The sequence below is a fragment of the Parasteatoda tepidariorum genome, chromosome 7 (genome assembly GCF_982258835.1).
Source record: "Parasteatoda tepidariorum strain Cologne lab strain chromosome 7, Ptep-v5.0, whole genome shotgun sequence".
Classification (NCBI taxonomy): domain Eukaryota; kingdom Metazoa; phylum Arthropoda; class Arachnida; order Araneae; family Theridiidae; genus Parasteatoda; species Parasteatoda tepidariorum.
In genome coordinates this window covers 18,011,224-18,029,944 of record NC_141761.1, presented here as the reverse complement: position 1 = coordinate 18,029,944, position 18,721 = coordinate 18,011,224, and the positions used below count along the sequence as shown (strand labels likewise).

Sequence of the window (18,721 nt, the reverse complement as noted above, 5' to 3'; positions counted from 1 at the left end):
AGTTTCCAGCATTGAAAAGGAGGCAATGTATTTTTGTGATCACTACAGTATTTTAAGCATAAAGTAAGAATGGTAAAACCCAAAATCTTTGAGCCTAGAATTTTTTGGTTGTAAGCAAAAAAATAATATTAGAAAATTCCGGTTTTTTCCTTTTTTATTTATTTTTAATCAGAATTGAAATTCTTTCAGTTTTCTTTCGAGGTGGTCATGATCATTTACTGAGAGGGGTCTGCTGAACAATGCGAAATGGGATTAGAGAATCCCAAAAGAAAATTAATTGCTGAACCTTTATTTGAGCCAACTTTTGTTCTAGATTTTCACACATTATAGCCTATTCTAGGAAACAACCTTGATTTAACACAGATTTAAATTCACTTTGGGAGGTTAGTCAAGAAGAGTCTGGGAATGAGTTTATTTTGTAAATTAACAAAATAAAGTTGAATAGCCCTTTGTTTGTATCTTTTTTTTTCCTCGCGATATTGAGAAAAATAGAAACAAATAAAGTCTTTGCGTAGTACTTCACATGGAAACTTTTACATTTTTACTAACATATAAGAGTAACAAATTGGCGACACCTGAAATCGTTTTTATTGAATAGTGAACCTATAAAAGCAATGACCAGAATCATCTTAATTTCTGTAACTTACATAGCAGTTGGAATACAATTTTTTTTCTTCATTACTATCTGCTAAAACTGCTGAGAAATATCGAATATTTCAAATAACTTGACATGCTATGTATGGTGAGCATTTTAATAAGCTAATTTCAATTACGTAATATTCTATTTTAGATTGTCGTTTTTAAAAAAGCTTGGTGCACTGAGATTTTAATTCTGATGGTGTCGAGTAAGTATGTGAAACAATAACAATTTTTTTGAATACCTTTCTTACATCCTTTATGCTTTGATTTTCTTAAACATGTAATTTATCTTTCTTTTTATGTGTTTTGTCAGAGTTTGCGTCTGTTGATCCGATTCTTAGATATTAAATCATTAAATGGCTCATTAAATACAAATTTTAGTTAGTATTAAAAGAAACAAAGTGTACTTAGATCTATAACCTATAATTACTTAAAAAAATATATTTTCATAACTATTATTTTACAGAATTTAGTGTTTTTTGTGAAAGAAGAAATCATTTAATGAAAAAAAGATCAAAGTTTCAAAAACTCAAAACTTAACATCAATTTTAGTTTAAGCACATTTCACTAAGTCTCTAAAAAATTTAAGAGTATCAAAAATAAATTTTTTCCATTTATACAATGCGTTTTTCCAACTATGATTCCGAACAAAAATATCATTTATTTATAATTTTTAAACTTACTTTTTATTTATTATTTTGTACGCTACATTAAATACATTATTTAAATGATTGGCAAAGTTTGAATTGTACTATAATAGTTTTTTACATCAAGTGTATAATTAAGGATCTCTGAGAAAAAAGAGAAACTTTCCAAATTTTTTTTCTTTTCTTTTTATTCATCATTGCATGCGTAGCAAAACTCAAGGAAATAATCTTACAGCAAATCGACAAGGATCATATACACGTATGGGATTTGAATCATCAAATTTTCAGATTTTGAATTCAACTCAGAGGACTAACGAATGTCAAAACAAGTTCTAAGTCATGATTTACGTGGAAATATTTAATGTCCAACATTGTGATTTTGGACTGTCATGCTATACATTTTACATACCAACCAAGCGTAGCCAGTGTTCGACGTCTGTTTAACTCCTTAACGGTCGGGTAATTTTCAAGAAAACGGTCATAAAAGTGTCTATTTTGCCAAATACAAGTATTTGATTAGTGCTGACATCTAGTTTAAAATAAAATAACTATCCACAATTATCTTAAAAATATCCCGGTACTGCCATCTGGTGTGTAAAATGAGTAATAAAATGTTTTCCGGTCAAATGAAATGAATTAGTTTTATTCCTATTGGCATGTTACTACTGAACACTCCAGTCCGGAAATTTCACGAGAGCGAGAAATCGAGGGCGAATCCTCACCCCGTCATTATCACGGGAGCGAGAAGGAGCGTTAAGAGTTTAAAAAAAAAAATTTAAAAAGTCAATAACTGCATTTTTTTAAAAAAAATTGGCTAAAAAGGTGAAATAATTTGGTTTTTATCACGCAAACCCAGAAGACATAAGAAGAACTATTACAAAAGTGATACGCCGTACATTTCTCATTTTGAATCTGAGAAAAATAAGATTTCCTTTTTTTTCCACTTAGAAAACGTGTTTTATAATTACATATTTTTTTTATTTTATTACTCACTTCTTTTGAGTTTGACGGTTAGTTGTGGAAAGTTGTGGCAGTTATAATAATAATAAATTTTAATAGAATAGTAATAAATAAAATAGTAATAAATTTTACTTGTACAATTTAGAAAACGATTGAAACACAAAATTTTGGTTTAAATTTAAACATTACAGCCAGTCGCGAAGTGGTTGAAATTTTCATAAATGAGAAATTCTGTTTGGCTGCAAAAGAACGAATTTTTTTTTAATGGTCAGGAAACGATTGATGTTTACATTGGCATCAAACACAAAACTCCAGGAAAGATTTGAGTATCCTAGCTACTCAAAAAGTAGTCGTAATTTCGATAACAAGAGGCGGCTTTCAAAAACGTGTAGATTCAAAAATATCAAATTAATAAAACGAATAAATAAGTAAAATTAGATAAAACTAACTCTTTTAGCAATTTTACAAAATTATTTTCGACAAACGAGTTTGAAAATAAGTTCTACAGTCACCAGTAAGGTTTTACTTTCTCAGATCGCTACATTGCTAAGAGTTAGTTTTTATTGCTTTGTTGGGAATTGGGATGCTTTTAAATAAATCTGACGATAATTTATAAATACATAAAGCTTATAATTCTGTGTTTTACTGCTATATTGAAGAGACCTTTCTTTAATTTCCATTATAACTTTGTTCATTGCGATGAATTCATACGAAAATATGAATCCATTTTTGTTTTGTCTACCACTACAAAATTACAATTCACTAGTATGTAAGACATGATAATTCGATTTTATGATGGGGTACCTTTTCATAGATGACGGCTGACATTGTTGTTAAGAACTCACCCCCACATTGGTGACCCGGACGTGATGTGAACACGCCTACCTTGACGGAAACGCCCACTACGATGTGAACACGCCTACTTCGATGGATGGTCCACATGGAACAGCTGACTTGCTACTTGTGACTGCGACATTATCCACCTCCTCGCACTGTTGCTACTCAGTCTCGTCTCGATCATACACAACGTCAGCCTGCATGCACTCGACTGCTAAAGGCAACACAGGAGCGACTGCGACCGTGAAGTTAACACACCTCTCACATTCAGCACTCAAAAAGTACGGTGATCTTAATACAGCTCTCCCGGCCTCTCACAAAACAGCAATGAATCAACTAGTGGTATCCGTTCATTGAATTCTATCACAGATATAATTCTGGTGGGGGAGTACTGTAGGGTGTCCACCACTACAAAATTACAATTCCACTTCCCTAGTATATAAGACATGTTAACTCGATTCTATGATGGGGTACCTTTTCGTAGATGACGGTTGACATGGTAGAACAGCGCCCCACAGTGTAATAAATATTAATGAATCACATAACTATTTAAACAGCTTGGTGTTTCGATATTAATTAAAAACTACAAATTTTCCTTTTTAGCACACGTCACAAGCTCCTTTTGTCCACGGCTGAATTTACCAACGAATTTAAAAATTGGTGAACTGTGTAGCAATCAATTCGGAGACATTTGTGAAGTTGTTTGTGAAATGAATGGTATTGAGATTTGGAAACACTACATTCAATGCCTCGAAATTGGCGAATGGGAAGTTCTCCCCGACTGCCCATCGCCATTGAAAAAATCTTCCAGTTTGGATCTGATTAGATGCAACAACCTTCCAGTTGATCTCCAAGATCTCTCGACATGCTTTAGAATCAAATTGACTGCAACAAGTTCAGGAGTCTACCGCCAGAAGTCGCACTGTACCGACATTTTGGCTTTATTCGTTAAGTTCGGAAGTTGTTCCGAAATCTCAAATGATTGTACAGTAAATTGTGGCAACAGTAAATTTGCCCTACTTTGTATAGAAGATGGAAAAATGTTTCCCAAATGCGCCCCATCACTAAGTCTAAAATGCCCGCCTTTGAAGTTTGCTGAGCTCGTAGACTGCTCTAGAAATCAAGATACTTCTTGTAAGGTTTGTAAGAAATAGAGCTACATTGATCCAATGAATTTTATCACACTTTAAGACTTGACTTGTAACTTTCTTAATTTTATGAACTAGCCCTTCACTCTCTGCTATTATGGTGCACTCTTAAAAACTTAATTCATAAACCTAATAGCATTAAAATGTTTTACGAATTCTATGATCCTACACTAAAAGTGAAGAATTTATTCTCTTTATATAAAAGTGGGACCTTAATTTTTTTTAAAATTGAAATTTGTAGTTTTAAGAGAGTTAATATTTGCGAATGTTGTTTTTGCTTGCAAAGTGTGAATATAGAATTCTTATAAATTATTAAATAAATGTCCTTTTACAGAAATCCCTGAATTCTGCAGTAATTATGTTCAAAAATTCAATCTAGTGATTTTAAAAATTAATCCATGTAATGAAGGAAATTATTGTAAATTAGTAAAAAGTTCTAAACCTTTCATTTAACTTTAAAGGGACGGAAGTGCAATAAAACATCAAGAAAAATTATTAAAATAAAATGTTTATTTGATAACACTATATCTGTTTTTTCCTGGTATTTTTTAACTTTTTTTCCACAAAAAAGCTTTAGCTTGCTTAAATTTTTCAAAAAGGACTCTTTTCATTTTAGATTCGATGCCCCAATCAAAAGGTCATGCCTCTCGCATCAACATGTCTGCCTTCAGGTGAATGGTCACCTCTGCCTACGTGTAATGCCCGATTGCAATGTGCAGAAGAATCCCTTCCTATGGAAGTAAGTTTCATCGATCCCACTTGCAAAGCATCCCAAAATAAATTTTGTGAAGTTGGTTGTCGAGTTTACACTTATGTACCGAACGTCAAAATATATCCTCAAATAATTGTTTCCATTAAAAAAGCTTACTGTGGATCATCTGGAAGCTGGAAAAATTTACCACATTGCCGAAATGCAAAAATTCATTTTTGGGATGACAGAATAAAGAATTCCCAATGTCCTAAGCCAAAGCTTGATGAGAACAGTTTGATAGAAAGCAATTGCTTCAGAAATGAAGGTTCGGTGTGTCTGATAAAGTGTAAAAAGGGTTACGGACCAGAAGGTTGGCACGAACTACGATGCGTGAAAAAGAAGTGGGTTACTAAACTTCATTGTGTTCTCATAGAGAAGTGTCCGCCTTTGCCAAAATACTTGGTCCTTACTTGTGACTGCAAACAGAGTGCAGGATCTGCCTGTCAAGTAGAATGTAGAGAAGGAATATTGCAAGGAAATAGCACAGTGTATTGTTCTCAGTTACCTAAATGGATGGGACTTCCTCGCTGCTTACCTGAAAACTTTTACAGAACGTCTAATTGTAACAGAAATCACTTGCATCCTTACATACAATTTGTAGATAAATGTGCTTTCAAAGAAAGGGAAAGATGTCAAGTAAGATGCATTAATCAGTTTGTACTTATAGGACAGAACTTTATCATTTGTTATAAAAGTCGATGGATTAATGTTCCCGAATGTTTTCCGAATGAGCTCTCTCCTTATAAATTGTTCAGCATGCGGTGCGCGTTTCCTCCCCCGATTCCTGGAAATGTAAGGATAACAGGGATTTGTAGTCCTAATGTTGGTATAAGCTGCAACCTCACTTGTCGTGATAATCCGACAGCTAAAATTTCGGGACCGAACGCAACTACCTGTCTTTTTCCCGGGCTTTGGAGCAAAGTAAAACCTTGCGAAGGAGGTAAAACTTACTGCCCCGCTCCTATCTTACCGAAGCATTTAGAGGTTATTAGTGATTGCTCTGGCGTTGAAACAAATTCAGAATGTAACATTCGCTGCAAGCAACGCAAAGAACTTAATTTCACTTTGATCTGTCGAAGTATTGCGGGATGGAATAGATATCCAAATTGCCCATGCCCTCCTCCGTCCATTCAAGATCCTTTATTACTGAAGGAAAAATGTAATTTGAAATATCCAGGAGAAAGGTGTCATTTAAAATGCAAGCGTGGGTATGCCTTAGAACAAACCACGACTATCAGATGCTTAGATCAATTAGAATGGACTGCCTTCCCTGTGTGTACGAAATTACTTTGTCCGAAACCAAAGTTGACCGCCTCTTTGACTTTTCATGAAAATTGTGCATCAAAAATGTCCGGTGAGTACTGTCAGCTTGAATGCCGAGAAAAGGGTCTATTCGTAAAGGAAGATAAAATTAAATGCATTGATGGATTATTTTGGACAGCCTTACCGAATTGCACTTGTCCACTCCCTAAACTTAGTGATAATTTAGAATTTATAAGCAACTGTACAAGTGTGATGCCGTATAGCACTTGCTCTCTCACTTGTAAGGAATATTTTTATTTAGTTGGACATCATTTTATAACTTGTCAGGAAAACATGAAATGGAGCATTTTACCAAGATGTAAGAAAATAACTTGTCCTGAGCCTCTCATTCCAACAACTATATTTTTCAGCGAAGATTGTACATCAAAGACATTTGGTGAACATTGTTTGTTAAGATGTCGCTACGGAGGAAAACTGCTAGGATCGAATAAAATTACTTGCAAAAAAGAAAAAAAATGGTCATTGTTCCCAAAATGTGCTTGCCCTCCTCCAGTTTTGATTGATTATTTATTATTTGCTGAAAATTGTTCTACTAAGTTCCCGGGTGAACGTTGCTCTTTAAAATGTAAAAAGGAATTCTCCTCTGCGGGAAGTATTTTCATACTTTGTCAAAATGACACAAGATGGAGTCCTTTTCCAATGTGTAAACGAAAACCTTGTATCAAAAACATTCTGCCAAAATCATTAGAATATGTTGGAGACTGCGCAGAATTATTTCCCGGAGAAAAATGTGAAGTTGAATGCAGAGAAGGAGGTAAAATGCATGGTGTCAAGTATATTCAATGTATACAAGGTACTAATTGGACAGTTCTTCCTGATTGCTCATGCCCCATGCCAACTCTGCCAGATGCTCTAGAAGAAGATGAAGATTGTAAAAATGTGAAAGTTGGAGAGCGTTGTTACTTAAAATGCAAAAATACCTTTCGCTTGAAAGGAAAAAATTACATTATTTGCCTAAGTAATACAAGGTGGTCACCTTTACCAAAATGTGAAAAAGTGTTCTGTCCAAAACCTAAACTTCCTAAAAGTTTGATCTTTAATGAAGATTGCTCTTTCAAATCTTTGGGAGAAACATGCCGCCTTAAGTGTCGTGAAGGGGGTGATTTTCTTGAACTGAACATGTTGACTTGTATAGAAAACGAAGACACTGTTAAATGGACATCCTTTCCAAGTTGCACTTGTCCATCTCCAATGATAGATAATGATTTGAAAATGGTTGAAAATTGTAAATTCAAAATACCTGGGGAAATTTGCCTTTTAGAATGTGTAGAGAATTCAATTATTATTGGCAAAAGTTATATTTCTTGCCAAAATAATACAAAATGGAGTAAACTACCGATATGTCGTGAAGTATTTTGCTCCAAGCCAATACTTCCAAATGAATTAATATTTCGAGAAGACTGTTCATCCAAAGTTATCGGTGATGCGTGCTCACTCGAATGCCGTACTGGCGGCAGAACTATTCAGGATAGTAAGATTTATTGCATCACTCTTACAACCTGGTCATCTTTACCAAACTGCTCATGCCCACCACCTTTTTTCCCACTTAACTTAAACTCGTTAGAAGATTGTTCGTCGAAACAACCAGGACAAGTTTGCAAAGTCTTTTGCAAAGAAAAATTTCATTATCCGGCTAACAGTCACATAACTTGTGGAGCAAATTTTCGTTGGAATAATTTTCCTTCCTGCAACCTAAGACATTGCTCAAAGCCAGTACTACCAAGCTACCTACAGTTCGACGAAGATTGTTCTAAAAAGATACCCGGAAATGCTTGCAGACTTTTGTGCAAAATGGAAGGAGAAATCGCTCATGGTAATAAAATTAAATGCTTGAAACAGCTAAAATGGACTTCATTTCCTATATGTACATGCCCGAACCCGAACCTAAGTCCAGGTTTATTCCTAACTGAAACTTGCTCATTCAAAACTCCCGGAGAAATTTGTTTGATTGAATGTCAGAAAAATTTAGAGCTGTACGGAAAAAATTTTGTTATGTGCCGAAACAATTTTAAATGGACAATAGAACCTAAATGCTTAAAAAGAAATTGCTCTAAGCCTAATTTGCCTAGTCACCTAATGTTTAAAGAGAACTGTTCTTCCAAAGGTGTGAAAGAAAGATGCGAATTATTGTGCAAGCATGGTGGTACGATGAAGGGGGAAAATTACATTGAATGCTACTCTTCACTGAAATGGTCTGAATTTCCCATCTGCTTCTGTCCCTTTCCAAAACTAAATGAAAAACTAAAATTTCTAGATAATTGTTTTAATAAAAGTGCAGGTGATAAATGTCTTTTGAAATGTAAATCCAGGTTGAAAACTTCGGAGATCGTTTCAATTTATTGCCAAGAGAAGGGATCTTGGACAAGCTTACCAATATGTTCAAACACAACATGCTCTACTCCTAATCTGACAAACTCGATAGTTTTGAAAGAAAATTGTTCGGCGAAATATGTGAATGAAATATGCAGATTAAAGTGCGAAGATCCATTCATGATTTTAGGAAAAGATTTTATTGAATGCCAAGATGATGCAACGTGGAGCACGTTGCCACGATGCATAGAAAGGATGTGTTCTGAACCCGTATTTAGTAGAAGTGTTTTAACTTTAAAAGGAGCTTGTTTGAAAAAAGTGGGTTCGTTTTGTGTTTTAAGCTGCAAATTGGGAGGCGAAATTATTGGAGACAGTAAGATTGTGTGTTTAAATAACTATACTTGGAGCACTCTGCCAGATTGTACCTGTCCATCACCACTTTTAAAAAATAATTTAAAGGGTAACTGTTCTTATACTAGGCGCGGACAAAAATGCAATCTTTACTGTGAATATGGCTTGCAACTTGAAGGGTCGGATTTTATTACTTGTCAAAATGATACTAATTGGAGTTCTCAACCTTTTTGTATCCGCAAAACATGTCCAAAACCTGAAATACCAGAAGCAATATTGCAACTGGAAGAAAATTGCTCATCCAAATACGTAGGAGATAGCTGTAAAATTTCTTGCAAACAAGGAGGTAAATTGATTGGAAGCAAATTCATAAAATGTCATAATAATTCTGAATGGAGCACATTACCAGACTGCAGCTGTCCTGAGCCGCAACTCACAGATGAAGTAGAAATTAAAGACAATTGCACTTTTAAAAAAAGGGGCGAAATTTGCAAAATTAGTTGCAAGAACAATATGAGATTAATCGGGAAGGAATCAATTACATGCCTTAACGACACACAATGGACACCATTGCCGTTCTGCCAATTGTTAAACTGCTCTGTTCCTCAACTCCATTCTTATCTGACTTTAAAGGAAAAATGTTCTTCTTCAAATGAAGGGGAATCGTGTGAGTTAATATGTGTTAACAAAGGAACATTACTTGGAAATCATACGATAAAATGTACAGATGGAAAAACGTGGAGTCAGTTTCCTGACTGCACATGCCCACCATTGATTTTAAACGAAAGTTTAGTAGCTGAAGATGGTTGCGGGCATAAAAAAAGGGGTGAAAACTGCACCATTTCCTGTAAAGAAAACAGTAAGATGTTGGGGCAGAATTTAATAACGTGTCTTGAAAATGCTGAATGGTCGCAATTACCAAAATGTGTTTCAATTTGTCTTAATCCTGAATTCCCCGAATATTTGGAAACAAATGACAATTGCTCTTCGAAACATGTTGGTGAAAGATGTGAGACAACATGTAAGCAAGGAGGTAAAACGATTGGTAACAATACAATTGAGTGCTTAGTGAACCAGTTATGGAGTCCATTTCCAGAATGTTTGTGTCCCGCTCCGTTTTTAGGTGACGATTTAGAAATAGAAGATAATTGCGATGAGAAGAAAATTGGAGATATTTGCAAAGTTAAATGCATTGGCTACAGAAAATTGAAAGATGGTGAGTTTTTGACGTGCCTAAACAATACTAAGTGGTCAATACTACCTAAATGTGTTTCGATCTGCTCCGAGTTAGTACTTCCTGCACACTTAGTTTTTAACGGAACTTGTGATTCAAAGACAATAAATGAAACCTGTAGTGTGAAATGCATGCATGAGGGAAAACTTCTCGAAAATGCTACGGTAAAATGCCTAACGGAAAATGAATGGAGCGCCTTACCTAATTGCACCTGTCCACCACCGCTATTAACGGGAGGCGTTCTAAATAAAACTGATTGTAACGAAAAGAAGAAAGGTGAAATTTGCGAACTTATGTGCAGAAAAAATAAAAAAATTATAGGAAAAAATTTTATCACGTGTTTAGAAAATATAACGTGGTCAATCTCACCGAAGTGTGATATGATAATATGTGCAGAACCCAAACTTCCAACATATCTAAGTTTCAAAGGAGACTGCTTTTCGAAAGAAATCGGAGAACCGTGCGAAGTAGAATGCAATCAAAATGGTTTACTTCTCGGTGACACCAAAATCAGGTGCATGGCAGAGAATACGTGGAGCGAATACCCCACCTGCGCCTGTTCAAAACCAAACCTAACAGAGTATCTGAAGACTGAAGAAAACTGTGATTCGAAGAAAGTAAATGAACAATGTAAAATGACCTGTATGGAAAGTAAACGAATGCTAGGTCAAGATTTATTAACCTGTCAGGAAAATGCTACTTGGACAATGCTGCCGAAATGTGTAGCTGTATGCTTTGAACCTACACTTCCCAAGTATTTAAGAGTTGAAGGAAATTGTTCTTCTATCATAGTGGGGGGTACATGTGAAGTTGAGTGCGTTCAAAAGGGACAAATTCTAGGAAATTCTTCATTAAGATGCATAGCGGAGAAAGAATGGAGCCCACCTCCGATTTGCACCTGTCCACCACCCCCACTAGCAGGCGGTGTTATAAATATAGAAGATTGTAATAAAAAGAAAATCAGTGATACTTGTAAAGTTAAATGTAGGGAAAATAGTAAACTCTCTGGAAACAATTTCTTAACATGTTTAGAAGATACTACTTGGTCATCTTTGCCTAAATGCGATATGATAACATGTGTGATCCCTGTGCTGCCCGAATATTTGTCATTCAAAGGGGACTGTTTTTCGAAACTCGTAAAGGAATCTTGCGAGGTGCAATGTCATCAAAATGGCAGCATTATTGGAAACAATCTAATAACATGCCTAAGTGATCAAGAGTGGAGTGAGTATCCAGACTGCACATGCCCTTTGCCACATTTATCTGAAGATTTCTCGGCAACAGAAAATTGTAGTTCCAAGAAAAGGGGAGATACCTGTAGGATTAAGTGTAAAGGTACTAAGAAATTAATAGGACAAAACTTTCTGACGTGCTTAGAAAATAGAAAATGGTCATCCTCTCCTATATGTGCTTTCTTGTGTTCAACTCCTAAACTACCCAAATATTTAACTTTTAATAGCAATTGTTCTTCAAAAGTTGTAAACGATTCTTGCGAGGTAAGCTGCTCACAAAATGGTAGTATTTTAGGAGAGCCTGCAATAACATGTTTAAGTGAAAAAAATTGGAGCAAATGGCCAGACTGTACTTGTCCAGCCCCACTTTTACCAGCGGATCTCAAAACTGCTGAAAAATGTAATTTAAAAAAACACGGAGACAGCTGCAAAACTGAATGCAGTGGTAACCAGAGAATAATTGGACAAAGCTCTTTGATGTGTCAAGAAAGTAGGAAATGGTCAATATTGCCAAAATGTGCTCAAATATGTCCTGTACCCGTACTTCCAGATTATTTGGAACTAAATGGAAATTGTTCTTCCAAAGTTGTTAACGAAACTTGCGAAGTGAGTTGTACGCAGAAACGTCACCTTCTCGGTAATAATACAATAAGATGTATCCCAAATAATAAATGGAGTTCTCTACCAAATTGCACATGTCCCCCACCCTCTCTGAAGGGAGGTGTCATAAGCACAGAGGATTGTAATAAAAAGGAAATTGGCGAATCTTGTAAAGTTAGTTGTAGGCGACAAAGCAAAATGACAGGCAACAATTACTTGACTTGTTTACCAAACATGGAATGGTCTTCGTTACCGAAGTGTGATATCATAACTTGCTCCAATCCTACTCTTCCTTCTTATCTAGCTTTCAAGGGAGGTTGCTATTCTAAATTAATTGGAGAATCTTGCGAAGTACAGTGTGAGCAAAAAGGTAGTATCTTGGGGAAAACGGTGATAACATGTGTGAGTGAGCAGGAATGGAGCCAACTTCCTGATTGCACTTGCCCATCCCCAGTATTACAGAAGCATCATTTAGAGATGATAGATGTCTGTGATTTAAAGAAAAAAGGAGACCTTTGTAAAGTTCGTTGTAAAGGAAATAAAAAATTAGTAGGATCTAATATTTTGACGTGCAGAGAAAATAGAAAATGGTCATCCCTACCAGTTTGTACCTCAATATGTTCGGTGCCTCAACTTCCGAAATACTTGGCTTTTTCAGGCAATTGTTCTTCAAAAATTGTTGGTGAATCCTGCAGAGTAAAATGCACACAAAATGGTACTATAATTGGATCAAATCTGATAACTTGCTTAAGTGAAAATAGCTGGAACAAACCTCCAGAATGTACTTGCTCAGCTCCAATTTTAACAGAGAATTTAAGTGCATCAGTTAGTTGCAATACCAAAAGTATAGGTGATATTTGTAAAGTTAGTTGCATGGGAAATACTAGATTGGTAGGAAAAAGTATTTTGACATGTGAAAATAACGCCTCGTGGTCACCAGCACCAATTTGTGCTTCAGTGTGCTCTGTACCTAAACTTCCACTCTATTTAAAGCTGGAAGACAGCTGCTCTTCTCAAATAATCGGTGAAACGTGCAGAGTAAAATGCCTTCAAAATAGACACATTATTGGAAATCCCTCTATAAAGTGCTTAACACAGACTAGTTGGACTTCACTACCAACTTGCACTTGCCCTCCACCATATTTTACGGGAGGTGTAATAAATTTAGGTGATTGCAATAAAAAGAAGGAAGGAGAAGTCTGTCATGTTAAGTGTAGAGAAAACAGCAAACTTAAGGGCAATAATTATTTGATCTGTTTGAAAAATGCAACCTGGTCAGCGCAACCAAAATGCGATTTGATAACATGTTCAAATCCAAAACTTCCTCATTATTTGACGATCAAAGGAAATTGCTTTTCTAAATTCAAAGGGGAATCCTGTGAGGTACGCTGCAATCAAAATGGATATATTGTCGGGAAAGCTGTGATAACATGCTTGAGTGAGCACGAATGGAGCCAACTTCCTGATTGTACTTGCCCACCTCCACATTTATCACGTGATTTAGAAACTCTAACTCTATGCCATTTTAAGAAAAAAGGAGAGTCATGTGAATTGAAATGTAAACAAAATAAGAGATTAATAGGACAGAGTACTTTGATGTGTCAAGAAAACAGAAAATGGTCCTCACTGCCTACTTGTGCTACTTTATGCTCTAGGCCTAAACTTCCAAAATACTTGAGTCTAAAAGAGAGTTGCTCGTCGAAAATTGTAAAGGAATTTTGCGAAGTAAAATGTGCCCAAAATGGTAATATTATTGGTAAAAACTTAATAACATGCGCAAGTGAGAATGATTGGGGTAAATACCCAGAATGCACTTGCCCAACTCCAACAAATTTTATAACAGCAAACTTAAAAGTAATGGCTAATTGTGATAACAAAAAAATCGGAGAAATTTGTAATGTTAGTTGTAAAGGAAATAAAAGATTGTTAGGACAAAGTTCTTTAACCTGCCGAGATGATGCTACATGGTCTCATCCTCCAACTTGTGTTTCAGTTTGTTCCGTACCCAAACTTCCAAATTATTTACAGTTAGAAGGAGATTGTTCCAATCAAATCATCGGAGAAACTTGTAAAGTGAATTGTGTTCAAAGTAGACACATTATCGGAAATCCTTTGATAAAATGTTTAACGCAGACTAATTGGAGCGTACTACCAACCTGTACGTGCCCACCACCATCTTTCAGAGGAGGTATTTTGAATTTAGAAGATTGTAATAAAAAGAAAATAGGGGATGTTTGTAGAGTTAGTTGTAGAAAAAATAGTAAAATGGCGGGGAATAATTTCTTGACGTGTTTGAGTGATGCTACTTGGTCTTTGCAGCCAACGTGTGATTTGATAACATGTCGAAATCCGACACTTCCTGCTTACTTGACTGTAAAGGGAAATTGCTTCTCGAAGATCATTGGCGAGTCTTGTGAGGTACAGTGTTCTCAAAATGGCAGAATAATTGGAAGAGCTGAGATTACATGCTTGAATGAACATGAATGGAGTAAAATTCCAGATTGCACTTGCCCCCAACCACATCTATCAGGAGATTTAAAGGCAAATAGTGTCTGTAATTATAAGAAAAAAGGTGATACATGTGAAATCAGTTGTAAAGAGAATAAAAGAATAATAGGAGAGAATATATTGACTTGCCAAGATAGCAGAAAATGGTCATCACAACCAAAATGTGTCTCCATATGCTCTAAGCCTAAAATTCCAAGCTATTTAGAGCTTGAAGGAAAATGTTCTTCTCAGATCATTGGCGAAACTTGCAAAGTTAATTGTGTTCAAAATAGAAAGATTATCGGAAATCCTTCCATAAAGTGTTTAACACAGACTAGTTGGACTTCACTACCAACGTGCACATGCCCTCCACCTTCTTTAAGAGGAGGAGTTCTTAATTCAGAAAATTGTAATGAAAAGAAAATAGGCGAAATCTGTAGAGTTAGTTGCAAAAAAAATAGTAAAATGACTGGAAACAACTTTTTGACTTGTTTGGACGACGCTACTTGGTCATCACAGCCTAAGTGTGATTTGATATCTTGTTCAAGCCCTAAACTTCCTATTTATTTGTCTATCAAGGGAATTTGCGTTTCTAAATTCATTGGGGAGACGTGTGAAATACGATGTACTCAAAATGGTAATATTATTGGAGCAGCTGTGATAACATGCTTGAGTGAACATGACTGGAGCGAATTCCCAGATTGCACTTGCCCACAACCTCATTTATCAGTGGATTTGGAGACAAAAAAGAGTTGCGATTCCAAGAAAAAGGGTGATGTTTGTGAAATTAGATGCAAAGAGAATAAAAGACTAATAGGACAGAATACTCTAACCTGTCAAGAAAATAGAAAATGGTCACCACAACCAAAATGTGCCTCAATATGCTCGAAGCCTAATCTTCCCAAATACTTGATTCTAAAGGACGCTTGTTCAGCTAAAATTGTTGGGGAATCTTGCCAAGTAAAGTGCGCACAAAAAGGTAATATCGTTGAAACAAATTTAATAACATGCCTGAGTACAAATGACTGGAGTAAATACCCAGAATGCACTTGCCCATCGCCTTCTTTAACGGCAAACTTGAGAGCAACAGTGAATTGTGATCACAAGAAAATAGGAGACGTTTGTAGTGTTAGTTGTGTTGGAAATAAAAGATTGGTTGGCCAAAATGTATTGAAATGTCAGAGTGATGCCTTGTGGTCGAAATCTCCAACTTGTGTTTCAATATGCTCTGCGCCAAAACTTCCGCCTTATTTGAAGTTTGAAGAAAACTGTACTTCTCAAATCATCGGAGAATCCTGCAAAGTGAATTGCGCTCAATATAGGCATGTAATCGGAAACCCTTTGATAAAATGTCTAACACTGACTCATTGGACAGTACTGCCTACCTGTACGTGTCCACCGCCAGAATTAAGAGGAGGTGTTACAAATTTAGAAGATTGTAATAAAAAGAAAATAGGTGAAGTTTGTAGAGTCAGTTGTAGAAAAAATAGCAAAATGACGGGGGAAAATTTCTTGACATGCTTGGAAGGTGCTAACTGGTCTTTACAACCCAAGTGCGATTTAATAACATGTTTGAATCCGAGACTTCCAGTATTTTTGGCTATAAAAGGAAGTTGTTTCTCAAAGCTCATTGGTGAATCTTGTGAAGTGCAGTGTTCTCAAAATGGCAGTATAATTGGAAGAACTGCAATAACATGTTTGAGTGAGCATGCGTGGAGCACATTTCCAGACTGCACTTGCTCTCCACTTCTTCTATCGAATGATTTAAAGACGAAGGATAATTGCAATTTCAAGAAAAAAGGTGAAGTTTGTGAAGTTAGCTGTAAAGGAAATCAGAAAATAATAGGACAAAGCACTTTGACCTGCCAAGAAAGCAGAAAGTGGTCCTCTGCCCTACCAAAATGCTCATCTGTGTGTTCGGAACCTAAACTTCCTGCCTATTTGAATCTTAGAAGTAAATGTTCTTCAAAAGTGGTTGGCGAAACTTGTCACTTAACTTGTTCGCAAGGCGGGAAACTAATTGCAAAATCTCAAATTCAATGTTTACTTGGATCTAATTGGAGTTCCTTTCCTGAATGCACCTGTCCGAATCCCGTACTTCCTAGAAAATTAAATATTGTTGGAAGCTGCGTCGACAAAAAAAGAGGTGAAATCTGCACCATAGGTTGTAAACGACATTATAAATTAAAAGGTAATAATAAATTGACGTGTGGAGTTAATGCAAAATGGAATTTCCGAGCTCTGTGTGTTACAAGATGTCGAAAACCTAAACTTCCTTATTATTTGACTTTGACTGAGAACTGTTCATCCAAAGGTGTGGGTGAGTCATGCAATGTTAACTGTAGGAATAAAGGTCAAATGATAGGGAATGCCAAAATAATGTGTCAGAAAATGCACAAATGGACTTCTTTGCCCGATTGCTTGTGTCCACCCCCAACATTCACCAATGATTTGGAAGCCGATGAGAACTGTAACTCCAAAAAAAGGGGGGATGTTTGCAAGATTCGATGTAAAGGAAATAAGAAAATAAGAGGACATAAAACAATAATGTGTTTTAACAGCACCAGGTGGTCATCACTTCGTAGCACTCAATGTATTTCACCAAAATGTCGAATGCTCTTTCCACCCTCCTACATTCAATTTGAATCTCCATGCGTTAATCCGGTTGTAGGTAAATCTTGTTCCCTAGTTTGCACCCAACGCGGTAGAATGATTGGAAATAAAGTCATACGATGTTTAAGCAACGGCACCTGGACTGCTTTACCTGATTGCACCTGTCCACTACCAAGAATGAACCCAGATCTGGAAATAGTCTCAAGACATTGTACAGACCTGCGAATAGGTAAATATTGCCAACTCACTTGTAGGGACAGGAAGAAAAGAATAGAAGGAGATGGTAGAATGAGGTGCCAAAGGAATGCCCGATGGCCAAGGTTTCCGAAGTGTCGCACCGTTTGTCCCGAACCTAAGTGGTTTAAAACATGGTTGAGAAGTGATTCTACCTGCAAAAATATAGCAATCGGAGAACGTTGCGTACTCAGATGTAAGTGGGAGAAGGAAGGATCGAAATTTATTCAAGGAATAAACTACATGATATGTTTACGAAATCTAACATGGTCTAAGATGCCTGAATGCTACTGTCCCCCACCTGTAATGCCTGAAGGCATGGTGTTAGTACAAGATTGCTCGAAACTGGTTGTAGGGAATCGATGCCCCGTGGGGTGCGCAGCTGGATATCACTTAAAAGATCCCAGACTGAATTATTTATATTGCACCAGTTCTACTTCTACTTGGGGACAGTGGCCTGTATGTCTCAAAACTTAACTTTATTTGACGATTTAAAAACTATACTTTTTGTTAATCACTTCATTCTTCTCACTTCATATAAAGCGATTTATCACAGAGTGATAGCAATCTTATTAAACGACATAAAGTGTTGCTGTAGAACAGAACGATGTAAATATTTTTGTGAGAATAAATAACTGAATGGAGGAAACCGAAAAAGGGCTTCACATCACTTGAACTCTTATGTAGTAAAACACAAACCCTTGATACATAAGAAATATGAAAACATAGACTTCAAAGATAAATGAATTGTATTCAGTGTTTATTCTCAATTATACAATTGTTCATTCTCGTATTTTTGAGCCAAATACATAAATCAACATTTCCAATTTTAAAAAACTAAGTTTAAATGTAAATTCCCTCTAAAAATAGAAAAATTAGTTTCACATTTCTTTTAGATGGAAAATAGTGTGCACTTTCTTATTGTATAAAACAAAAAGGTTTTTAATATTTCGCTTGTAAAAATTGCTCATCACAACAGGTTAGTTTAGTTGGTATTAAATTCAAAGTGTAACCTACATTAAAAATACAATAAAATTACATTTTAGTGTTCAGAGATGTGCATATAAATCATTCAACTCTCACACAAATTATTAAACTCGATGTTATGTAACAACATTTTTAAATGTTTCACACTAATACTGACACGTTTTTCACATAAAATTTAATTTCATATAGTTGGGTAAACACTGTCACATGAATACATTTTCTGTTACTCATATAAGTGTAATGCAAGTGTAATCGCCTGAGTATTATGTCGTTTTTTTTTTAAATAAATGATCATAATATTGTAAAAGTTGAGCGTATTTTATAAAAAGTTAATGAAAGATCTCTATTTAAAAATTGCGAGAAATTAC

The 18,721-nt window shown here is 35.7% G+C and overlaps 1 protein-coding gene across 1 annotated transcript; it reads left to right on the top strand.

Annotated features, from left to right (window-relative positions):
* The first annotated feature begins 3,692 nt into the window (after positions 1 to 3,692).
* On the top strand, positions 3,693 to 17,966 carry LOC122270846 (uncharacterized). Its single transcript, XM_087168697.1, has 3 exons — positions 3,693 to 4,222; positions 4,848 to 8,497; positions 8,615 to 17,966. The coding sequence occupies exons 1-3, from the start codon at positions 3,794 to 3,796 to the stop codon at positions 17,841 to 17,843; spliced, it is 13,308 nt and encodes a 4,435-aa protein (XP_087024823.1). The 5' UTR covers positions 3,693 to 3,793; the 3' UTR covers positions 17,844 to 17,966.
* Positions 17,967 to 18,721: the final 755 nt, after the last annotated feature.